This window comes from Pteronotus mesoamericanus, unplaced genomic scaffold, assembly GCF_021234165.1.
Source record: "Pteronotus mesoamericanus isolate MK-2021 breed Mesoamerican mustached bat unplaced genomic scaffold, CSHL_Meso_final contig_263, whole genome shotgun sequence".
In the NCBI taxonomy this organism is placed as follows: Eukaryota; Metazoa; Chordata; class Mammalia; order Chiroptera; family Mormoopidae; genus Pteronotus; species Pteronotus mesoamericanus.
In genome coordinates this window covers 7,671,442-7,697,905 of record NW_026555112.1, presented here as the reverse complement: position 1 = coordinate 7,697,905, position 26,464 = coordinate 7,671,442, and the positions used below count along the sequence as shown (strand labels likewise).

Below are 26,464 nucleotides of genomic sequence, written 5' to 3'. Positions count from 1 at the left end.
TAGTGGGACTGGGAAGTAAAGTATAGTATTTTTGATTCAATGCGGAGAAATTACAAATCATCCTATGTTTGGGTTATAGATATAAGGTTTGAGAGTTAATGATTGTTTTGGTTGTTTACTGAACTAGTTTCATGAAATATAATTTTTATAACTATGATATAACAGGTCCCTACTCTAAGGATAGTAAGGTCAGTAAGGATAATTTTCTTGGTTGCTATCATATAGTTGAGGAGAGAATTAATTATTTTAAGGCAGTTTGTATACTTTATCTTAAATTTGGATAGTAACTAGAAAATGTGGCTGTTCTTTATAAAAGATAAAGATTTACATTTGAAAGAGTAGGATATGTAGAAATAGTATTACATTATGTGATTCCATTTGATTTCTTTCTGTTATTCTTCATTGGCTAAATATGATGTTACAATATAGTTCCAGTGAATTATAGTTCTATTTAAATATCCACCCATCTTTAAATGCAATTAATGGAAAGATGTAGGTGTAATTAGTAGTTACAGAAACTACTAATATATTAATGGAGCTTAACTGTAGAAGAAAGCAACATTGATACATTTGACTGTACCACAAAGAGGTACTTAAAAATATTTGTTATTCATGAAGAAGCATGGGAAAGGACCAGTTAGAGTTTTCTATTGAATGGAGGCTGGCATTTTGTGGAGGACACCATTATTAACATTTGGGACATAGAGTGGGATCAGAATGCAATCAATTAAAAAAATACCTTCAAAATAATTTACATGAAGATACATATTTTTAATCATCATTTATTCTCCCATTGCCATCCTCTACCTCCCTCCACTCACCACACTCCCCCCCCCCCCCCCCCCCCCCGCGATCACCACACGGTTGAGCGTGCCCATGAGTTTTTCCTTATTTTTTCTTTTTTACTCAATCTCTACTCCCCCGCCACTTCCCCTGCCCCCAGCCACAGCACTATGTAGATGTTGAAGAAGAGGGGGAAAAAAAGAACAATTTTGTTTGATTAGTAACATCTAACAACTTATATTAATAGAAAAAACCTGACTATGGCTTTTTAGCTCTTGATTGCCTACGGTTTAGTGTGTCCCCTGAGCAGGGAAGAATAAAAACTCTTCTCTGACCCAAGGTTTTTAGCACTGGTATTTTGCTTTCCCTGGAAGAGTAATGAAATGAAACATAATTTTTAAAACTTTAAACTTTATGATCATATTTTAAGACTAACACTTGGAATAGTGTGTGTGGTATGTGGGAATTCACTATGGCACTGACAGTTTTTAAATAAGTTTTAAACTACACTAGCTAAAAGAACTAATAGGAACTAAAAATGAACAGAATCGAATGTTTCCCCAATCAATAGTACTTAAGTGCAGCTCATTGTCCTCCTATCTCCCCAATTTGGGTAGAAAAAATTTAGTGAAGTTCAGGTCAATGTCTATATATTTGCCAATTTTGTCATGTGCAAACTTGTCATAGTTCAAATTTTATAAAATCATCAAAATCTTTTTTTATATCTGGTTTTAAAATCATTTCATAGCTCAACTTGGACGTTCTCTTCAAATTCTGAAGAGTTTAATACAAAATTCAATTTATATTTCACATCTCAAGTATAAGTTCATCAATATTCTGGCACCTAACTTTATCTTTTTATTTTCGGCATTATCTCTTTCAGCGCAGTGGAGAATTTACAGTCTCTCTCAGTGAAGTCTTATTGACATGGAAACACCTACTACATGAGAAACTGAACTTACCAGTTGAAAATATGGAAGCGATTGACCATTACGAGGACATTAGGAGGACTTATGATAATTTCTTAAAGAGTAGTAATATGTTAGATCTGATCGATGTTTATAAAAAGTGTAGTGTTTTGACTTCTAATTGTGAAAATAATGCCAACATATCTGCCGTAAGTATTTTTAAAAACACTTCTATCTTAGTCAAATTAAAATTTGACTAGATTTATTTTTAACCCTCGTATTAGCATTTATAGTAACTTGATAATGCATTTGCTTTTTGGATCATGTTAAGAATGAAAAACTTAGCTACCTGCAAGCTAGTAATTACTTGAAAGAAATGTTTGGTGGTAAATTTTGTTGAACTTACTTTATTAATTGGTTGAAATATAAGAATAACTTTTTATTAGATAAGAAAATTTTTAACAAAGAAATCAGTCCCAAGCATGATTTCTTTTTGAATTATGTCAAGGATTGCATTTCTGTTTTATTTTCTTGGTTTAATATGCATCTCTTTATTTAGCATATGTTGTATAAATGACTGCTATGACTCTTTCTGTGGATTGATAACATTATTTTACTGAGATGGGATATCATTTTGTGAGGACAAGATCATATAACAGTTCTCTTTTTTGTGCACACATATTTATTATCTTACATTTTTACGGAGTATAAATTTTAAAATTAATGGGGTAACAACCCTTGGCATTTGCTTTTGTCTACATTAGAATTACTAAACTGTTGTAGAATATATTTGGATATATTTAGTTTGTTTTAAAGTATTGAACATATTTTTCTTTATCTTACCAGTTCCTGAATGTCCATCAAGTAGTAATTACATAGCGGTAATCACTAAATAATTTTAGCTATAATTAGAAGATAATGTTTATTGTATTTTCTAAGATATTAAATATTTCATAAATATTTATATCTGATACTTGGGAATAGTATTTTGGCTGCTTATAGTAGGAAGCTTCACAACAACAGTGGTTTAAGAAAGTTGACGTTTATTTCACTTTTTTACAAATGATGTCTAAAGGTAAGCATCTGGGACTGATATGATAGCTCTGTGGTTATCAGATACCTAGCAGTTTTCTCATTCTGTTCTCCCATCTTATTTCTTGATCTCTACTCTCAAGACTATTTGTAGTCCAAGATAGCTGTTACAGCTCCAGACATCACAGCAGCATTCCCTGTAGCAGGAAGTAGTCAGGGAGCACAGCACTCTCCTTTTAAAGAAACATGCTTTTTTTCTTCCATCTCATTGCTTAAAGCTTAATCATATGGCCACATAAAGATGCTAGGGAGAGTGGAGAATACAGTTGTTATTCTGAGTAATCACATGCCAGAATAAAAACGAAACCTCTCTTACTAAGGAAGAAATGGAGAATGGATTTGGTGGGTAGTTTGCTGCCTTTGCCTTGTTGAGCTATGGTGGAAGCCTTTGCTCGTTTGTAACTTTCTCAAAACACACATGCATACAAACATACTCACACATGCACACCCACAGTATGGTAAGGAACTTGTGAGTGAAGGTAGTTTTTTTATTCCTCCCTAGCTGTATTTTGTTTGCTTCCTTATATAGGTGATTTTTTTTTTTTACTGCTTTTCACATAGTTAATTTAGAGAAGCTAATCAAACATTAAGTATTGGATTGTAGGACCAACAAGAAAGATTTGATTGGCCAGTGAGATTATAATCTGCCTGAGTCTTTGGGCACATTGTTTTTATCTTATCCTTTGCCCCTAAGTCTCCTAGTAAGTCTCTTCATTTAAGTGAGCCAACTTATACTATGAGATATATAAGTGTCTACATTTGAGGGAGTTTTGTGTCTCCAAACATCAGCAGAATATCAAGAATGAAGTGGAAGCTGCTAAGGTGGTAGTATATAAAGTAGAAAATTTTCTGTATTTAAACCTGGTAAAACTAATAACTTGATCTGATACTTATGTTTGCTCTAGGGAAATTTCCAGTGAGGAAAAAATGAGCAGCAAAAAAGAATCCCTAGATTGAGTTCTCAAAAAGGCGCTAAATACAATCCAAATTTATGCTGAAAGAGTTTAAAGATATGTATCAGAAAATTCTAAGCAATTCTGAATTTCAGAGTCCTGAAGTTTCATAATCCTGATGAGGTTTCTTTGTTTCTTATTTTTTGCAACCTCAATAAGGCAGGAATTACTGAGGAATTAAGATAAAGGTAAAATAAGGAAGCTCTGAGAACATGGTAATTTGAACAATGCTCTTTCTCCTTTATTTCCTTACTTGATAATTCCTCTCCTGAGGGTCATGGGTGCAGGGCCCATAACATGCCTAAGCAAGAGCTTGCTTTCTCTTGAACTGAGCAGTTATCTGGAGGACAGCATCAAAAATTTGGGCATATATGGTAGATCATAAGAAGAGTTAGGAGCCATCAGGTATCTGGGGACTTCTGGGAAAGGTCAACAAATGTCCTCTGAGAAAGTACCAGGATTCCCTGACTCTCAGGAAGCCAACAAGTAGCTGAGTGGATGGGCTTACTGTTTATGAGGCTTGAGAGAGCACAGGAGGGCGTTTTCCTTGGCCCATGCAGGTGGCTGTGAGCCTGTTTATTTCTCCACTGCTGCTCGATAAGGAGTAGAGACTATTTCAACTTGCATTACTTGTAGAACTGTCTTACACTTAAGGTACTTCAACAGTCAGAGCCGAGCCCCAAAGAGCCAATGGAAAAAAGCAAGAGCTCCTTAAGGAGTTTCAGCAGCCGGTGAAAGATCAGTCGGCTGAGGACACGCATGCCCGACAAGATGGAGCTACTAGAGGAGAATGTCAACAACAAATAATAAATACACAAGGAAATTCAAGGGTACACCTAAACTTTAAGACTTTCTATATGTTAGAGAGAAAGAAGAGAAAAAAATTTTCCAAAGCAATACATAAGTTCAGGCCCCAATTAGTATCCTGAACAAGCACAATATACCATATTTCCCCATGTATAATGCACACCCACAGTTTTGGCCCAAACTTTCAGGAAAAAAAATCTTTCATTTTAATTTTTTGGATTCAATTATTTACTTATATTTAAATACTTGTTTATTGCATTATAAAGAAATTTTAGCATTTATTTTTGAACATATTATGTTACAAGAAAGTTTATGTAACAAATAATTACAGAACAGTAGAACAGTTACAAGGTATTTCAGGTACTACGAATGTATAATGTGCACCCTAATGTTTCCCTCAGAAATTTGGGCAAAAAGTGTACATTATATATGGCAAATATGGTAAATATTTAAAACACAGGGGAAAAAAGTATGAAGATAAAGAAATAATGAGGAAAAAGTTAAGAAACTTGAAGTTTAGAGAACTTAACATGCAAATGATAGGAGTCCCAGAAGGAGAAAAAGGAAGAGATGCACAAGAGGCCATGCTTAAATAAATAATATTTTATTATAACTACATGTGCTGAAATAAATATTTCCCTGAGTCTGCCAATTGAATGCTTATGAAGTTTCAGTCTGTGAAAAGACCCATACCTAGGCCTAATTTGGTAACATTTCTGAACGTTTAAGAAGAGAAATATAAGTTGTTCAATTATAGCTGTCCCCATTTTTCTCCCATTGCTCTCCCCTGCCCTACCCACTGCCCCCTCCCACATTCAGTCTTCCCCCTACCCCCTTGTCCTTGTCCACGGGTCCTTTATACCTGTTCCTTGAAATGACCCTCCCCCTTCTTTCTCCCATTCCCCTCCGCCCCTCCCCTCTGGTCACTGTCAGTTTGCTCTTTATTTCCCTGTCTCTGGTTCTATTTTGCTGGCTTGTTTGTTTTGTCGATGAGGTTCCACTTAGAGGTGAGATCATATGGTGTTTGTCTTTCACTGCCTAGATTATTTCACTTAACATAATGCTCTGCAGTTCCATCCATGCTGTCGTGAAGGGTAGGAGTTCCTTCTCTATAATGCATAATATTCCATTGTGTAATGGACCACAGTTTTTTATCCACTCATTTATAAAGTACACTTTCTAAGTTAATAGGATAAAAGTAGAATGAGTAGCAACTTATCAAATCAGCAAAGGTACAAAATTAGTAAAATTAATAGATATTACAGCAAACAAATATATTGTGATTTTAATGCTTACCTCAGAAAGCTTTATGGTATATAATTGAGTCCTTGTCAAATGTTAAAGTCTATGAAAATTTTTACACTTTCTAAAAAATATTTTATTTATTTCTAGAGAGGGGGGAGAGAGGAAGAGAGGTAGAGAAACATCAATGTGTGGTTGCCTCTTAGGTGCCCCCTGCTGGGTACCTGGCCCGCAACCCAGGCATGTACCCTGACTGGGAATTGAACCAGTGACCCTCTGGTTAGCGGGCTGGCACTCAGTCCGTTGAGCCACACCAGCCTGGGCAACTTTTTACACTCTTAAAAAATTATTTAAAACTACAAGGATGTTTTGTTTATGTGGGTTATATCTATTGGTATTTGCCATATTAAAAATTAAAATAGAGATGTGTTTAAAATATATACCAGTTATTTAAAAGTTTGATAATAAACCTATTAATGCTAATATAAGTAACATTTTATGAAGAATAACTATTTTCCAAAAATTAAAAAGTTGTGAGTATAGTGACACTGTTTTATGCTTTTACAAATATCTTTAATGTCATGTATGATAGAAATGGCTGGATTCTTATATCAACTTCTTTTCGATATATCATTTTGACTCAAGTATATCAAGTAAATTCAGATTAACATTAATACATAGTTAGAAAAAGGAGGACTTCCTGGATGGTCTTAGGGACCTCAGTTTGGACCATATTTTGGAGCCAGAGACCTGATAGAATAATGGACTTTACATGTTATTAAATATGAAAACAGCTTTTGACAAAAGGTAATATTCTATTTAAAAGCATAATTTTTTGTTTATATAAAAGTAAATCTTTGCTTTCAACATCTCTTTTTAAAACATCAGAACCACATGTACAAGGACTACCTCTATTCAAAATTTGTTAAATTATAAATTAATTTTTTTAGTGATCTTGAATTTTGAGATTAAAAATTGTATATATTATGAACAACAAAATCTTAGGCTTTCTAATTTTTCTTTTATGATGAACTCTTATGAGTACTAGCTCATCATATCAATAAAACTGTGGCAAATGCTATTTTTAAGAAATATGTATTGGTGAGTTATTTTAGTCATAACTGCAGTATGTGAGAGAAAAAGTGGTTTGCAATCTCGTTAAGCTATGTTAATTCAGTTTGTGCATTTGCTCCTGGTTTATTCATCAGGAATGGTGCGTGTGTGTGTATGTAAGTTTCTTTAGAATAAACGAAATAATATGGAGATATTGAGTAGTATGACAGGGTGAAAGCTACTATCTCTTTATAGATTTTTCATGGGAAGCTATTTTGTTTGAATATTGTACTGCTTAGGACACTAGATTTACTTATATATTCCAAAATGAAATGTTGACTGTGAGCCTTAGGCAAGACTTTTCTTTCTTTTTTCCTTCTTCCATAAAAAACTAAAAGGCTAAGAGTAAATTTCTAAGGTTATCTTTTAACTGTAAACTTGTAAAACTCTATGAGTACAGGTGCCAATAGAAATTAATTGAAGCATTTTATCAGGAAGTTTAAGTCCATGTCTACGTGCTATTGACTGCCAATGAAGGTCAGGTAATATGCTGTGCACTGGGACATCAGTGACATTGAGTGTGAAATATCTTTTATAGTTGGTATAACATTGTATTTGTAAAATATCCTATATTTCCTGCAGAGTCAACTGCGGGATTTTCTGTCTGGCAGGCAGTCTGCAGTAGATGATGAAACTGATCTTTGTGTACCACCATCACCAGTGAGTGAACACTGGAGTCAGGATAATGAAAAGGTAAATTGTGAGTAAATTAAAGCCTGATATGATCCGCTTCAAATTACTATGAATTTGATTGTATTTACAGTTACTGTTTTTTAAATTTTTTAAGGTTTTTAATTTGTTTAAATAAAACTGTTTGCAAAGAGTGATACTTTGGAGACTGGTGAAAGCAGATCAGTCAATTACTTCATGGTTTTGGGCCAAGCTAACGGGGGCTGTACGAGAATAGGTATCACTGTAAGTATCAGAAAAGTGGTTGAAGGGCCAGATTGCCAGAGTTCTTTGAATTTTTATATGGTGTCCCTTGGTAACTGGGGGACTGTGTCTGGGATCCGCCCCCGATATTAAAAATCTATGGAAGCTTAAGTCCCTTATATAAAATAATGTACATAGTATTTGGAAATACCCTATGGACATCTTCCTGTATACTTTAAATATCTCTAGATTACTTGTAATCCTTAATTCAATGTAAATGTTATATAAATATTTGTTACACTATATTGTTTAGGGAACAATGACAAGAAAAAAAAATCCACATACATGTATACGTTCAGTACAGATACAGTCATCATAGGCCTAACTACATAGTTTTTTTGTTTCCAGTATTTTCCATCTGTGGTTGGTTGAATCCACAGATATGCAGAACCCATGGATTCAGAGAGCTGACTGTATTTGGTAAACTTCACAGTTACTGTTTTATATGGTTGCTTCTTAAGAAGACACATACAATTGGAAAATCTGTGCCCATTGCAGTAGAGTAACTGATGAATCATGAGTTCTGAAACAGGGTTTGTTGTGCCAGCACACCCCAGAAAAGTAGTGCCAAGTACAGGTCTAGTCTAATATAATTTACCTTCAGCTGGTAATGGTAGGCGCCAAATTAAATGTAGTAACCCCTCACTAACCATGGGAGTTACGTTTATGAAAGTTTCTATGGTTAATAAAATCATTGGCAAGATGAAAGTTTATGAGTATTGAAAAAAGTGTAAAATTACATTCAACATATCTAAAAATACAGAACAAAAGGTTTAGAATATGCCTACATCCAAATCCAATTGCTCTAGTAAGTTAACACATTTGATGAATCACCTTCTTCATTTTTCAGGAAACACTGTTAAACAAATTCTCTCATATCTCCATGCTACACAGATAACACTTTTAAAAATATATTTTATCACTGCCCTCAAATAGGTACCTGTATACCTACTTCCTTGACTTAGTAATTCACTTTATATCTGCATCTGATATTGTTTCTGTTTTGTATGAAAGTTAAGTTGCTGACATCACAACACTTAATCTTTGCTAACAGATGCTGAGTTAAAAATTTCTTCAGGGTATAATTTCCTAAAAATAAGGGCATAACCACAGTATCATTATCATATATAAGAACACTTAAGTATTTCCTGAGTTTGTTTGCTACCTTCCCTATTCACATTTCTCCATTTGTCCCCCAAATGAGTTATATACATTTTAGATTCTTAATCTGGAATTCCCCTCAGTTTTGTTTTTTTTTTACACCTTATTTATTGGATTAATTCCTACTGGTATTATTCAACTTGTTTCTCTATTTCCAATAAACTTGGAGGAGTTACATCTGAAAGCTTGTTTAGATTAAGGTTTAACATTTCTTAGCAAATACTTCATCGCTGATGGCTGAGTATCTCATTTTGTACCATATCAGGACACAAACTTAAGTTGTCCTGAATTGTCTGGTCTCTCCTATATAGAGAAGTGGTTCTCCCTTTGTTGTCAGCAAAGGTCTTTGGGTTGATACTTCGATACTGTGTAACGTCCTGTGTGCTGACAACCTTTCATCAAATGGTTTTAAGTATGCATTCATTGATCATGTTTGTCTAAATCAGTCATTTCTTTAGAGTTTGCAGAATGGCAAATTTCTAACTCTGTCCTGCCTTAACATTAATTAGCTGCCGCTTCTCAGTAAAGAAGACATTTATTTTATCAACTGGGATGAAGTACAGTTTCCTAAAAATGACAGGGTCACTACTTAATTCTTTCTCTTTTATTACCAGTTATAGGAGGCAAATCAGGTATTTTTTTTCTATGTATCTTTCTTCTTTTTTATGTGTGTATGTATTGCTAAGAACTCATGGAGTCTTATATATTTAGAATTTTTAAAATTAATTACAGTCATTAATCTTTGTTGCTAAAATAGAAGGATCCCCTTCAAGCTGCCTTCTGTATGTTTTTTACATGCTCTGTTAGACTTTTGAGCACTTTCCCCCTTTTTGGTACAAGAGAATACCCCAAGTCCTATTTTCTCTTGCTTGAAATTAATTTTTAAATTAATTTTTCATTTAAATTCTGCTTGTTTTTTTCTCTTGCCCTAAATATTGACAGAACATGTACAATATCACCTGGTTTCTTCTCAGCGGTACTAAAGGAGTACATTCATACATTGAGAGGGTAGATAGTTTACAGATGTGTTCTTTTTGATCTATCTTATAAGCTCTGCAGGGAGGAAACAATAATTGTTGTTATGCCTTTTAATTAAGAGTAGTGAACCAATTTATACATGTAAAATGACCTAAATTTTTAGAGTTTCAGCTCACAGATGTAAAACATTATTTTACAGATATACCTGTGAAAAGGGGTTACAGTTTGAGAAACCAGTGGGTCTTTGTTATAAGCATATACTTTTCCCATTTAAAAAGCAATAATAGTTTCATTGTGTTAATCCTCTACTTATTATTTTTTGACTTCTTGGGTTGTATTTTCTAGGAGTATTTTATCTACTAGTTCGCTGATGGATTAGGTTTTATGAGGGCTATTAAAGTAGCAGCCATCCTCTAAGCCATATTTCTGTACTTGCAGACTTCTAATTTTTCTTTTTACAAAGTATTTTTGGAAGGCAGTATATTTCTTTTAAAGTTCCAAAGTAACTTTTTGGGTTGCAGTCTTGCAAAGATTTATTTTTATCACCAAATGTGCTTACTAATGCCACATAAGAGTCTTCATGTAGATGAATGGAATGAATTTGAGAAACAATGTTTTTGTTTCCTTCTTTTATTTTCCTTCATTTTATTTTTCTTGAGGTACTAAACTATTGTTTTAGAAATTCTGAAGTAATGAAGGGAAAAATAAAATAAAGGCCCCCAAAGAAATCATCAGTTAATAACAAATTTTACCAGTACATTAGCTTTAGTCCACCCATTTTTTTTTTTTTGTCATTATATGTAATGACAAAATTTATGTGTTGGCAAAGAAAGTAAAAAAAATACCTGTATAAATTGTTAATCTTAATTGAGAAAAACTGACTTCAAAATGAAATTGAATATCTGCACTTCAGTAATAATTAAAGGACAGGAAAAGAAACTTGGAATGTTCAGAAAGCTTGAAATTGTTCACCTTCTAAACAAACGTTGCAAATACTTTGTGGTATGGATAGAATCAGTTTATTAAACAAATAAACAGAACAGTATCTTTATTTTTGGTATCTCGGTGAAAGCTTCAATCTTGTGGATTTTTTCAATTTAGGCCCATGCCTCTGGACATCATAACTGTACTTATGTGGAATGCTTTTCCAGAGAACCTCTTTAAAACCCACTTGCAAATACAAGAGCAGGGAAACCGTAACTGCCATGTTATCTGACCATAATGATAGGGACAGATTTCTAATTGCAGCCATGAGTTAAAAGAAACTCGCACTGTGAGGACTCCAAGCTCTTTTTCCCTATTTGCCTAGCATCAGAAGGACAGAATTTGCTAGCCTTAAAGAGCAAGTTGCAGATATGAGAGTTTAAGACCTGATTTTGTACCCAGTAAGGATCCAGATATATATGAACTGGTAAATCCTCATTATTTTGGGACAGTGAAAGTAAATGTAGTGTTATGAAATTAAATGTAGACAAAGTAAAAAAATTTCTGAGTACAGTGTGAATATCACTGTTTCTCTGTCTTGAATTTTGGCAAATTGTGGTCCTCTTCCCACTGTCCAGGGGATAAAGAAGATATGTTTTAGATGTACGATTGCACTGCGAAGTTAAATGGAAATTTTTGTATTATAAATTCACATGAAGTATTGTGATTTACTGTGAAAGATAAAAGGACATTTGAAATATAAGCAGATAACTATGTTACATCTTAGTTTATAAAAGTTGAAGACAGATCTTGAAGATGATTTTAATTGTACCGTATAGTACTTTTCTTTTTAAGGCAATGTAATAAAAATATATTAACATTTATTTGATCCCACATAAGTTTTTATCCATACCTTCAATTCTGAAATATCTAAAAGTGCCAAATGCATGTATTAATTTTTCTTTCATTCACCATTGAACAAAAAACTGATTGAGAACCTATTAACAAAATGGATTGATTTCCTAATATAATGCCAATCATTCTTTTTGCCCTAAGGGTATATCATTTGCTCTCATGGTACTCATATAGTAATAAGAATATTAAAGAAAATAAATAAAGTATCAGAAAGTGTCAAATATTTATGCAGAGAATTATATGACTGACTTCTATGCAGAGTTATAATAGGGTGACAAGGAGTATGTGTGTGTCTGTCCACTTTGTATAGGGGAATGAGGGAGCCTCTCTGCCAAGGTAATACATGCTAGTACCTTTAATATTTAAGAAAAAAGTTTTATAGAGTTAATATTTAGACTTCTTCTTTTAATCAATTTTGCTTAAATTATATTTTAAGCCTGTATTTAAGGTAACCTTATCCTGTCTAATGAGGTTTTTCAAAAGTGGACCTGACTTTCTCCCATACTTCAAGAACTGTTTTTCACATAAAATTTAAATAATTTAAAAGGGTATCATCTTTAAAAGTACTTTTAAGATGTATATGAACTTGAGATGTCCATAATAATTATCTAAGAGACTTCTTAATGGTTCATAATTTTTTACTGTTGTTTTACTGCCTTTCTATCCTGTTTTATCATTTGACTGTGAAGGACAAGTACAATGTATATGAAAGAAACAATGCCCATATCAAGTGCTCTCAAATATTATGTGTCTTGTGCTTGAATGGTCTATAGTTCTGTTTTGTCCAAGTTAACATCCACATCGACTATTTGCTATTATTTGCTTAGCATTTGGTTGAATCTTTTGGTTCGCAGGCCAGTGCCTGGTTGAATCTTTTAATACTTAGTTGGTTATTTAGTGTTGTCAATTTCCATATCGCCATAGTTCTCCAAAAGTTTACCCCTGTAATCTTAGCCCCGTAAAGGACATTGGACCAAATGGTACCAGTTAACCCATGCCCTAGGCTTCAGGGGGCCTCATGATTGGCTATTGTTTAATGGCAAATGTATGTGGGGGAATGAGATCGGGCCTCATCAAAAATGCAGGCAGACTTTGGACTGTATCTTTTATATCATTTTCTAAGAGTCATTTTCCAGTAATTATGATAGTTGGTATTTACTCACAGCTTTTCATTACAGCAAGTTGGTTATATGAGCAAGGCTATGTTAATTGTTCAACCTAAATTTTCAATTTATTTGGCAATTCTTTTCACTAAAGATCTGAGTGAGATAATTGTCATTGAATGATCATTTTTTTTTATTGCATGTAAAAAAAATTATGGATTTAGGACAACTTCAATTAAAAAATAATATTTCATTGTGTAGGTGAAGTTCCTAGCAAAGAAAATTATCTACTCATATTTAAATCTGCTAGTGAATTCCAAGGATGACCTGGCTCTGGCTCATATTCTCAATGTTCCTGATAGAGGACTTGGAAGAGAAGCCTTCACTGATTTGAAGCATGCTGCTCAGGAGAAACAGATGTCTATCTTTTTGGTATGGCTATGTTACATTTTCAAGATTTTTTAAATAAAGATTCTTTGAACAATGGATCCAGGTACCTTAGTGGAAACTCTTGTAATTTTGATAAGATAACTTTTAAATTGTTACTCTATATCCTACCTCTGTATTTGAAAGTCCATAGTATTTTTATTTTTTGTCATATCCTTTAAATTTGGCAAGGTGGAGTTTCTGCAGAGTGTTTTCCTACATGTATTCTGTACAGTGCTAGCCAAAGGCAAAAGGCCCCTGGTACATGCTTCTTGAATAAATGTATCCAAGAGCAAAACACTTGGAAATAATATATACCTTTATTAAATATACATAAATTCAAGTTTCTATAACAAAATCTTTGAGAGTCCTGCTCTATAAAAATCTGCTTAAATTAACCTTGTTATTTAATCTGTTATTTTTTAAGTTATTTTACTGTGGGACTTTTTCTCATATTATTGAAATTTCATAGCATTTGTCTTTCTAAGGATACACTCTAGAAAATACTGCTTTAGAATATTTCTTTGGCAGAGATACTTTATAACTATCGTATGTGTATTTTTATCATTGTAAAAGCAAAGCCTTTTGAACTACACATGATCAAATACTGTAATCTTAGGATGTGAAACTAGATGGGACTTAGTGATTATCTAGTCTAAATTTTTATTATACGTACAGAGAAGCAATGGCTTGGAAGCATTGAATTAATTGCCCAACCTTGAATAAATCTACACGGCTGCCCCTGAAAACCCCTTTGTTCCATGCAACAATTCCAGTAGCTAGTAGTCAGTCTATATAAGAATATATTCATAAATTAGTTCTTTATAGTCAATGATATACTCTTATGAACATACTATGTCCTAAATTTGTCCCTTAACCTTTGCTGGCATGAATTCTGCATGGCACCCCTTTCTTTATTTGCTTCTCAATCAGTGTATTTTGAGTCATGAAAGTGCTTCACTTGTATATAACCAGAATTGTATAAATGTACCCAGCTTCATAAAGTGAATTGTAGTTTTAGCTTATTAAATCATTAAACATAACTAAATCATTTGTTTTAATTCATAGGTGGCCACATCATTTGTTAGAACAATACAGCTTGGAGGGAAAGGATATGCACCATCACCATCTGATCCTCTAAGGACACATATAAAAGGATTGTCTAATTTTATTAATTTCATTGACAAATTAGATGAGATTCTTGGAGAAATATCAAATCCAAGGTAATAAGTTTTCGTAAATTACAAATGTTTGTTATTACTCTGTCTCTAAAACTTCACAGATTCAAAGGTAGGAATATAGGAGCTATTGAAATGAGCAATCATCAGACCAAATAGTAGGGAGAAGGAAAATATCTAGATTAATGAAATATAATCATGTGACCTTTTCTCCCTAACTTTCTGCTCCTTTGTGATTCCAAAATTTTTGCCAAAGTCAAGAGAGATGTTCCAATTAAATTTGTTTAGAGAAAAGGGTTTACCAGTTTGTCTTTAACTGGAAGAAATGGAATTTTTAAGACCAGAAATGACTTAACAGATCATTTCTTTCAGCTTTTAACTTAGCAATAAAGGAATCCCATATAGGTGGAAGATAGTGTAAGGGGAATAAATAGTAATGGAAAAAAAATACAATAAAATTGGTGGGGTCAGGGGAAAGTGGTGGCGGGAAAATGGAGACAATGTATTTGAACAATAAAAATAAATAAATAAATAAAAAACATAAATTTTTTTAAAAAAGAATTGATTTAAAGAAATTGAAGATATGAATTCTCTTCTATTTTCGGCTAGTTTTTTTCATTTTCTTATACATAAATCTTTACTTCATTGGAAATTAGTATTTATGTGATGGTGGAAGTAAGAGATTTTTATTATAACTTTACTGATTCGTTTATAGTATAGGTATATTGGACGGTGAGTAATTTTTAGATTAATTTGGCAGGGATGGAGGCAAGTTGTGTATAACAGCAATTGTGTTGTAGTAATATTGTCAATTTAGAAATAGCTGATATTTATTGAATATTTATTATGTCAGACATTGTGCTAAGTTTTTTAAGGGGATTATGATTTGATTATTACAGCTTTACATGATAGACACTATCTAGGTATCCAATTTAGAAGCAGGCACACTGGGAGTAAGTAATTCACCCTAGTCACGTGGTTATTAAGTAGTAGTGCTAGGATCTGAACTCAGCCAGCTCTAACCCTGGAACCATTCCCTTAATCACTGTATCTTATTCCATGAAACTTCTTACCATTTCAAGATTTTAGGAAGAATTTTTTTTCAGGATTTTATGCTGAATTGCATCCTTCTTCCTTTTTACATGGATATCCATTATTAGGAAGTAAATATCAGCGACATCTTCTGAACTCCCAGATAATATATTGCCTGATTATTCCTTCCGAGGTGGCACATAATTAATTCTTAAAAATATTTTATTTTTAGCAAAGCAATATACATATATTTTGGTAAAGTCAGGTGATACTGCAGACTCATAAAAGAGTACAAATCTTTTTTGTGTGTTTGTTTTATATTTGCCTCATTTTAATGAAATTTTAATGCAGCGATTTGTGATTTTTTTTTCAGTTGTAGGTGTTATGTATTAACTTTCTACCATGGAAGCTGAGAATTTGCAGCCACTCACCAGCCTTCCAGTACTCTTTCCTGCCAGACACAAACAATACTTCTCTTTCTTCATCCTTCTAATATAGTTATACCACAATGTCAGGTTAAATCATTAGTTTATAATATTATGACTCTATAAATATTGTCTATATCTAAGCTGTGTCATATACCATGATTTTACTTTTTTTATACAATTTTTTGTTTTTCATCTACTTTTGTTTTAATTGTTTACATTTTTCTTTATATCTATCATCAATTCTTTATCGTTTGTCCACAAAACTATATCATTTCTTCTTAGTATCAGGTCATCTGTTGGCTCTGATTCTTGCCCTTGAAGATATTCTTTCTGGAGATTCTTCAGTCATATTCATTCAACCTGTACTTTGCTTGGTAGGCCTGTTGCAGAGTGGTAGCCATGAAGCTTCGTTCACACTTTGTGAATTTTCTTTGCCTCTGCCTTCCTTTCTGGAGCTCATAACTTTAACTGGTAAATATTTTGCTCAAATAACTTTCTAAGAGAAAGTAAATGGGAGATAAATATATTTATTCCATAAAAATTTTTTTAATTTAATTACAGGTTACTTTCAATATTTTAGTGTTAGGTGTATAACATAGTGTTTAGACAATCATATACTTTACAAAGTGGTTTTCCCAATGTTTTAAGTACCTCCTTGGCACTGTACATAGTTAATACAATATCACTGACTATATTCATTCACTTTACATCCCCATGATTGTCTTGTAACTACCAATTTGTACTTTTCAGTCCCTTCACCTTTTTTACCCAGGCCCCTAACACCCCTCCCCTCTGGCAACTGTCAGTTGGTTTGCTATACCTGAGTCTGTTTCAGTTTTGTTTGTTCATTTATGACAAGTATCTTTATTCTGTTCTCACCTTTCACTGTAGGTCATCTGACCATGTTTCATTTATCTCTGTAAGATTATTAACTTTAATATTATTATTATTTGCTTCCTGGATGATCATTGTTTTTATCTAAGTTGAATGTTTTTGTTTGTTTTGCCTTCTTTCATGTTAGAGGAGTTCCTAAAATGTATGGTGATTCTGGACTGTCCTTTCATATTTAAGAACAAGGTCTTATAAAGCTAATTAGCAGCTCTGTACAGTGGACTTCATTACAGCTTGGTAGCCAGTTGGCTCTTTAATTTGGGATTCTCCAAAAGTCAATAACTATACATCTTTTCTTTGGGACTTTCCCAAAAATTTCTACAGAGGAAGCCTCCTTTAGTCTCTTTCTGAAACTTGTAAATCTGACTAGTAATATCCTGGTATTTGAGGTAGGTTGATGCTGAGTCTTCCAGTTTAGAATGGAGACTTTTATTCAGTCCCTCTGATTTCGATTTCTGGTGCCTCTGGGTCTGCAGTCTCTCTGGTTCAGTTTCTGCAGAGTGCCCCTGCTTTTCAGGCCGAGCTGAGAGAAGTGCACTAGCCTGGTTTGTCTGAAGAGGAGAGAAGATTTAGGGTTTAAATGTTGTGGATATTTTCAACCATCTCTCTTATTTTCAACTCCACCTTTGTCATAGTCAGTACTGCCTTCAATTTCTAAGAATTTCTGAGCTTGCTTCTTATTGAGGTTTCTTTCAGCAGTTACTTAGTTTTTAGCATTTTCTATTCTGTGTAGTCAGTTACCATTTGTCCATTTGCTTTTCATTTTTCTATACTTTCATGATATGTCTCTGCTATCATGATATGGCTCTTCTCCCATTCTCTTTTTCTTTATGTATTTAAAAACTTTCTTGACTTTTGTCATTTTAGTGGGGTTTTGAGAGGGAGCAGATATAAATGCATGTATTCAATTCAGTGTAATTTGTTATAATTCCAAAAGGAGGAATCTCTGTTTGGGGTAAGTTATCAACAAGGTTGAAGTTCATTTGTAATGTACATTTGTGCAGAAGGCTAGAAGTACATTTTAGAGGCATCTAGGGTGAGAGAGAGACTTAAGGTCTTCTTGTAAACTCTTAAATTCTTCAGTAACTTAACAGCCAGTTATTTTGAATATTCTGTCTGGTCATAATCAGTAATTACCTTATGTTCTAGGAAGACACTGAAGAAGGCGGCACAGTGTAGGTAACCTGGTAGGACATTGTTTCATCATTCATTCATTTTGTCTTATAGGTTCAACTTCCTCTTTTACTCAGACTTTAGCCACAGACTGTAAAGGTTTTAAGGAAAAACAACAAACCATCTTCTCAGACCATCAACATTCTCAGTGCCTTCTTCTTCCTCCTATAGCTCAAATTCTTTATTTGGAAAAAACAAACAAACAACTCTTTATTCCACTTCCCAGTCCCTAATTGTTTATTAAGCATTTGTCACTGAGCCGTAAACGCTGAGAGCTTTATCGGTTTCCCTCACTCATATCCCCCAGCCCTCGTACAGCTCCTGGCACAGATTAGACACTCAGTGCTTACTAAGGTGTCTGTACTTAGCTGTTTCACACTTTTCCACTCTATTGAAGTTAATTCTGCAAAGATCACTTTTGATCTTCAAGTTGTCATAGTCTTAGCTCTCTTTTGAGTCCTCAAATCTGGTCATTTCCTCCCTTTCCCCCTTAACCTCTTAGATTCCATTTTTTTTTCCACCTACCTCCCTAACTTCATATTTGCAAATTCTAAACCTCTATTTCAAGGAAATTCAAACCTCTTTCCTGAATTTCAAAACTATAGCTTTAACTCCCCATAGACTGTAACCTCAAAGGCAACTCAAACTTATCATGTCCTAAGTTAAATCTTCAACTCTTCTTGAACACCTGCTTCTTGAACACCTGCTTCTTCGCCTGGCTTGACGAAGCTTCTCTTCCCCGAGTCAGCCAGGCAGTAACCTGGAACATGTCTTAACACTCCATTTTGCTCTTTCTCTGTCCCTTCAGTCACCAAGATCCATCGATTCTTCTTACTCAACATTATTAATATTCTTTCTCATCTCTATTCCTGTAATGACTGCCTTATTTCCATGTTTTACACTGCCTTGATCTTCATTCTTTCTGCCTGGATTTTTTTCACTTCTTGCGGAGTTGTTCATTCTGCCCCCAGTCTTGAGTTGCCCTCACTGCTGCCAGTGATCTTTCTGAAACAGCAAAGATTTCTTCCATGACTAACAGCCTTTAAAGAGTCCATGTAAGGTAAAGGGTAAAACTCCAGATATCTCAATATGGTATACGAATTCTGTGTACTCTAACTACTGTCTCTCAATGTTAAAACTTAAGAGTTAAAAATGTATTTAACGCTTGTAGCTGAGGATAAGTTTGTATTACTTGTCTTATAATAGGAAGGTGGTGATAGGGAATCGCAGTAATCTCTTGAGTCCAAAGAAGGATGGAAAACAGACTGACAGGGTAGAAATCAAAGAATCCAGTCTCACCCTTACCTCCCCATGGCCAGATTTTCGCTTGGCCATTTTAGCCATTGTTTGGCTGCATTTCTACCCTTTGCCAGTAGGTGCCACCATAAAATGCATACTATCGCCAGAGGGAGAGAGAAAGGTCACAGGTTATATAGTTCCCTGTTGTTCAAATGTTTACAATTCTGTATTTCAAGTTTATTACACAACACATCTTGAAGGGCATACCTTGTTTGTATGTATTGGACTAAATATTATGCATTTATAAAATATTGAATCTTCTTGAAATTATCCAGTATAGAATTCTAATGTCACATTTTTCTCATTTAAAAATGTTTCGGAAACGTTGATACACTTTATGTAGCACCTTTAATTATATTTAATTATTAGAGATATAACTTATTTTAGCAAGCAGTTATTAACATCATGAAGATGGTGAGGAAAAGCCAGTTTTTCTATATGGTCAAGATCGTTGGTAATTGCATTAAAGTATTACCAATCATTTGTCTTTATTATTGCTTACTGTTCTCTTTCAGGCACTGTATTTTGATACAAGCTTGGGGATTTAACTGTGTTTTCCTCACTAGCCTCAGTTTTTTCTTTCTGCTACAGGGCTCTAATGTGGTAGTCATTTAGTAGTAGTCAGCAGCTACAATTTACCTTTCTCGCCTAAATTCTATTAATGTTTATCCAGCGTAGTCATAATGTATCTTCTGGGAAGTCTTGCTGAATACCTTCTCCTCTTCTCTCCCCACTCAAACTATCTCTATACCTTCAGTGCCTCATTGTATCATATGATGAATTGTGTGACCTTTTAAAGAAAAAGGTTTATTCATTTATTATTTCTAGTGCCTAGAACAGATGTCCTGGCATCATTTGAGTTAAAACTTCAGGAGTTTCGAGGCTTTAGAAGTAAGTGTTTGAATTAAGCCACTATGTTGCTGAGCAGATATTTGAAGAGTTAATGGTTAGCTAGTACATAGTGAATGTGGAGCAACAGACTGGCCATAATACTAGTGCTTGGGGTATTTTGCTAGGGGTCAAAATATTGACCTTGACAAGTATCTTAAATATTGTACAAGTCTTATAAATTTTTTTCTAAATGAAATACAATCAGTGAATTATTTATAAAATTTGAGAAAAGAAAGGCAAAGATGACTTTTTTGGGAGGTTCTTATAAATAACCAAGATACTCTTTCATATTATCCTTTTGAATCTTTTCTGAAACTTTTCCTTTAGAGGTGAATTCCCAGAAAAAGCACATAATGTTAATTGTGTTTTCATTTTGGCTTTATTTTACTCAATTACTTTCTCTGCTTTTAATTGAAAATTAAAAAACTAGCTGAAAAAGAAAGTTCCTGTATACATAAAAGAATTCTTAGAGTCTACTGAGCATTCTTGGATGCATAGGGGACTAGGTTAGCTGATTAACCCTTCCTTTGGCAATACTTAATAATGCTGGATAACATATTTTTAAATTCTTTTCAAATGCATTGAAGAGCAAGCAAAAGCAGTGAAAATACAGACAAAAATTATGAGAAGGAAGAAAGCCAGGAAGGGAAGTCAAGAAGGAAAACTAGTTTTTATTTTGAGAGTATTTGCTGAATTTGATAATTTGGAGAGTCTGTTCTTATAATTACCAAAGTCTGAGGCGACAGAGGACAAAACCCAAGACTTCCTGAAGTGAGGAGTCTGTTAAGACATACCTACCCTGCAAGGCTACCCCCTTGCTGTAAAATGAATTAAGAATATGTGTTTTAACCTGATAAAGGATTCTTATAAAAACCTACTTAAATGGTAGAATGCTTTAGCATTCTATTTAAGATTTAGAACAAGAGTTCTTGCTCTCATCATTTTTTTAACGTAGTATTAGGTGTCCAATTTACTGAAGTAAGGCAAAAAAAAAAAAAAAAGAAATAGGAGATAAAATAATTGAAAAGGAAGAACTACAACTCTTAATTGATGATGATATGATTATATATGTAGGAAACTCCAAGAATCAAAAGAAAAAGTATAGAAATTAATAGTAGTTTATCAGTGTTGCCAGGCATAAGATCAATAAACAAAAAACAAATAGAAAATGTTAAAAGGCATCAAAAATATAAAGTGTATAGAGTACATCTAATAAAAGCCATACTTGCTTCCTTCCCCTCAGAAGGTTGAGACGCAATTTGAAAGTCAACCAGGGTTTTGTGTCCTGATCATGGTGCTACTAGAGATTTTTGTCCTCATGAAAACCCCATTCATCCTGCTTGCTTACCACTCAGGGCTTCCAACTTTCCACTCCAGCTCTTGTTTGTTCCTTTTTTGGGGGAGAGATTGGGTGGTACTTGGAGATTTCTCCTTATTTCTGCCAAGCTCAGTAATATGTTCCCTTAGAGTATCTAGTATCCAGTGGATACCCCCAAATGCTTTCGCATTGCAAATAATAATAATAATAATAATAATAATATGGATCATAGTAAAACATATATCTTTTGTCTTAAGTATTAAAAACTTAAGATTGTTTTGTGTGACAGTGGTCAGTTTATTCAACAAACATCAATCATTTCTGTGTGCCAAGTGTAAACTGGTAATATGAAGATTAGTAAAATACGGCCCTTTCTCAAGGAGCTAATTTTTTTCCTGAAATGTTTCCCAAGCTTGTTTAATCATAAGACTCACCTGTGGTACTTTTAAAACAATGCAACTATTTAATGTCCTTCTCTGGAATTTGTGATTCAGTGGGGTGGGATCTCGTGTTAATCTTTTAAACTAATGCCGAGTGTGATAATGATAATCAGGCAAATTTGGGAGACATTGTCTAGTGCACTATTATACATTAAGTCTCTCTGCATTTTTTTCCCTAACTTTCCTTCTCTATTTGGACCAGCTATTTAAATGCGAACAATTCTATTTCCAATGATTGTTAGGAAACCTGGCTTGTTCCCTAAAACATAAAGTCTGGCAATGGGGCAGTGAGGATAAAAACTTTAATTCATCATTTCCTTTCTGGCACTGTAAAACTCACAGAGAGGTTAAATAGCAGATCCAAGGTAGAAAACGGAGGAGCTGTGATTCTTGCTCGGGCCGCCTGACTCCACGCTGAGACCACACCCCTTCTCATCTGGCACAGTGCCGCCTTTCCACTGGGGATGGAGACTCCCAGCCTCAGAAAGGCCCCCTTCTGTTGTTGGACACGTCTCATCTCTTGTAATGGACCAAAATCCTTCCCTCTGTATGTTCTCACATTGGTTTTAGGTCTGCTTTCTAGAGCAGGAACTGTAACCCAAATGCACTCAGATTCAGGCTTAATATAGAAGAAACAATTGAATCTAGGTTTTTATTTTTTATTTTTTTAAAGATTTTATTTATTTTTAGACAGAGAGGAAGGGAGGGAGAAAGAGAGGGAGAGAAACATCAATGTGTGATTGCCCCTCACATATGCCCCACGGGGGACCTGGCCTGCAACCCAGGCATGTGCCCTGACTGGGAATCTAACTGGCAACCGTTTGGTTCGCAGGCTGGCACTCAATCCATTGAGCCACCCGAGCCAGGGCTGAGTCTAGGTTTTTAAAAACATGTATCTGTTGGTCATAGTTGGTCCAGTCTCTGGTTTACTTTAGATCAGTATTAACTAGCTTACTTTCCTCTTTCATGTAATAACTCTTTTCATATGATAGTGCAATATCATGTGTTTAAGGCCAGTCTCCTTCCTTACCAACCTCCTTCCTAGTCCAGGGCAGTATGTATTCTTGGATAAGCTGTTTAACCATTTTGAGACCCAATTTTCTCATCTGTGACTTAAGGGTAATAATAAAGAATTGGCTTTAAGAGTAAAGTGATGTAGGATTCTAGGTATTCAATGAGAGGTAGCTTTTGTTACCTTAGTTGTATCTAAAGGTGCATGTTATAAGTATATTGTATGTATATAACTGCATCTGAATCTGTTCTCATGTATAACTGAATTATTTCCCTTTACCTTTCAAATCAAGGAAGAAGTAACTTACCTTGTTGAAATGACTCGCTTTTAGAAAAACTTTTTAATTTTGCTTCTAATGGTTCTCATACTTTTCTTAAATGTGTTACTCTTTGATTTTCAAGATCAAAGCCATATTCTTTGAAAAGTGACGAACTCTGACAATTATATTTTCCAGCTCCTGAGCATATTGTCATTTCTAATACTATTATAAAGGCAATCTTATTTCTGTTTTCAGCATTGCAGGGGGCCGGATACTTTCAGTGATAAAGATGCAGCTGATTAAGGGCCAGGACAGCAGGGACCCTTTTTATAAAGCAGTGGAGGAAGTTGCTCAGGATTTGGATCTGAGGATTAAAAATATTATCAATTCTCAAGAAGGAGACGAAGCTGTTAGCACCACTGACATCAGTCCTGCACGGGTAACGGCTTTTTATTTTTTATTATCTTTTTATCCAAACATTTTCTCTTCTCTTTGTTGTAGAGATGGTTTGCTATTGCTATTTAAGTCAGAAGAATGTGTTTCCTGTGTTATGTTATTGAAAGTTCAAGTTTCTCAATAGGATTATGTAGGATTATGTTCAACTTGGTTAAATCATAACATCTTCAGACCAAATTGTATTTGTTAAAGCAGGGCATTGGATACTTTTCAATATCCCTTGGATCACTAAAATTTATAATTTTTGATGGATACTAGGGTATTGTGTCAATTTTTCAATAGTTATTCTTATGATACATTTTCCCATCTACTCAGATATAAAATGAGAACTTGTTTTCTCTGATTTGACCTCAGTACTAGGCACTCTATGTAACAGCACAGGAATGGTTTCTGTTCAGCAGTTTATTTTTCTTTTATAGAATTTTTCCATCGTTGTGATCTCTTATTCTCTATCCATTGTCAGCCTACTGTGAACATTAGGAATTTCTCCTGTATTTAGAAATCTTTTAAGTATATATTTCCTGAACATTCACCTCTCTTTTATTTTTACATAGATTTTTGAACATTATACTATTATAGGAAAAGTTCACTGCCATGGTTTTAGCTCTAGAGCACAATTTTGGAGTATGTGCTAAAACCCATTTGTTGCAGATAATAAAAGCCCCTTTTCATTAGGTGCGATTGTGACAGCCATTGTATGAAGAAAAACTTTTCCTTAATTTGTATTACTTATTTATTAAGTAATAATAAATACCCCTCGGGGAGTATTTTTAGATACTTTTTTAGAACAATGCATGTTTTTAGATTAATTTGATGGGGGAGATTCTGGGTTGTTCCTCATATATCCCATGTGTATCAACACTTCCTGTGACTAACTTGGCTCAAATGACAACCAGGTTATTACTGTCAGTATAAATAAGGAATTTTTACAACTCAGGTAAGTAAGAGCATCAGTCTCTTCACTTCCAGTCACAAGAAATAAAAATGCAGACAACCTGGTCTTTTTTCCTTTTTTTTTCCCCATTGTTGGTCAGTTACAGCTGTCTTGCCTTTTTCCCCCTTGCTCTCCCCTACCCCGTCCCCCCCCCCCGCCCCCGCCCCCGCCCCCGCCGTCAGTCTGTCCCCTTGTCCGTGCCCAGGAGCCCTCTGTTGCTGTTCCTTTGTTTGATCCTTCCCCTTCTTTCCTCTGTTATCCCCCTCCCCCTCCCTTCTGGTCACTGTCAGTTTGTTCTTTTTTCCAAGTCTCTGGTTCTATTTTGCTCATTTGTTTGTTTTGTTGATTAGGTTTAACTTATAAGTGAGATCATATGGTATTTGTCTTTCACCACCTGGCTTATTTCACTTAACACAATGCTCTCCAGTTCTATCCATGCTGTTGTGAAGGGTAGGAGTTCTTTCTTTCTGCTGCATAGTAATCTTTGAAAAGCACAATTCAATAATTGTCAGTTAAGTTAGTATTAAACAATATGGACTTAGGTGGTGCTAATGAAAATTATATAATTCAAGCATTGATTGTGACAGTTAATTGGTTAAAATTCCATTGTAGGTATACATTATAGTTTCCCAGTGGCCTGAGCCTCAGTCAGCCAAGTAGAGAAAGGAGTCCAAGACCACGTTGGTGAAAGCTGAAGAATGTCCCGGATAAGGCAACTTTGAGACCGGGGCACAATGTCCAACAGCTCTATTGGTTAGGCATTATAATTATGCCTATTTTACCAGTGATTTAATTGAAGCACCTTGAGGTTAAGCAACTTTCCCAGACTTATACAGCACATACAACTGCTAAGTTGCTATCAAAATTAGGCACAAACGCCTTCAGAGTTTGTGCTTACATGTATCTCTATATATTTTTGCTTATTCTTCTATCTAGTCACTAAGGTTTTCCAGTTCTCTTTTAATCTGTTTTTTCCTTATCTCCACTGCTACCTTCTTCTTCAGTTCTAATCTGGACTATTAACAGTCTCTTCATTTGTCATTGTGTCAGATTTTTAACATTCTTACCATGGAATGTATTTTACACATTGCCATCACTTTTCTAAAATCTAAATAGTATTGTTTTATTTCCTTGCTTAATAAATCAAGAGATTTTTAACTTCGTAACAAACTGATTTATGACCTCTTGGCCTGATACGCAAAGCTTTCCTAGGCTCATCTCACATAGCTCCCTCTCTGTTACCCTGTTTTTCGGCCATATCACACTACCTGGTCCCTGAAAGTGCCTTGCTCTCTCCTCCTGTGTGTCTCCTCTTCCATGAAGCCATCCTTGATTCCAGGGTAAATTGATCACCACCTTGGGTGTGGTCCCACTGCACCATGTATACATTATGGTAGAAATAACACTGAGCACTGTGCAATGTAATTTTTGCTTGCTTGTTTACTTTATCAAGGAGGCTGTGGGTTCCCTGTGGCAGTGGTTTTTACCTTGGTACTCTTAGCTTCACACACAGTGCTTGGGGCTTAGTATGTAGTTATCAATGATTACTGAGTGAATGAATGTCCACTACTTTTTCATTTTTGCATTTGAGGAGGTCTTTACAGCCATCCGTGGGGTTGGTATTTAGATCACCTGCATTCCGTCTCTCTTTGGTGTAAGGGAGGAAAAACACTCAGAGGGGTTAAGTCATGAGGCTGAGGTCACACAGCTAGGTAGTAGCTAAATTTTCTGACTTAAAGCCTAATGTTATTTTGACCACAACCTAATGTCTTCGTCTTTTATGATACTACGTTTTGTATTCTTTTGTGCTTCTGG

General features: G+C 34.5%; 1 protein-coding gene across 21 annotated transcripts in view; it reads left to right on the top strand.

Annotated features, from left to right (window-relative positions):
• Positions 1-26,464, top strand: part of PARPBP (PARP1 binding protein) — a 47,277-nt gene that overhangs the window by 6,155 nt on the left and 14,658 nt on the right. For 3 of the 21 annotated variants that reach the window (XM_054574449.1, XM_054574445.1, XM_054574456.1), the window contains exons 2-6: positions 1,667-1,900; positions 7,481-7,591; positions 13,174-13,344; positions 14,407-14,561; positions 23,515-23,698. In XM_054574449.1, the coding sequence (XP_054430424.1) occupies positions 1,667-1,900; positions 7,481-7,591; positions 13,174-13,344; positions 14,407-14,561; positions 23,515-23,698 (855 nt within the window). The remainder of the gene's footprint in view (positions 1-1,666; positions 1,901-7,480; positions 7,592-13,173; positions 13,345-14,406; positions 14,562-23,514; positions 23,699-26,464) is intronic. The other 18 variants (XM_054574457.1, XM_054574450.1, XM_054574462.1 and 15 more) reach the window with 12 other exon arrangements.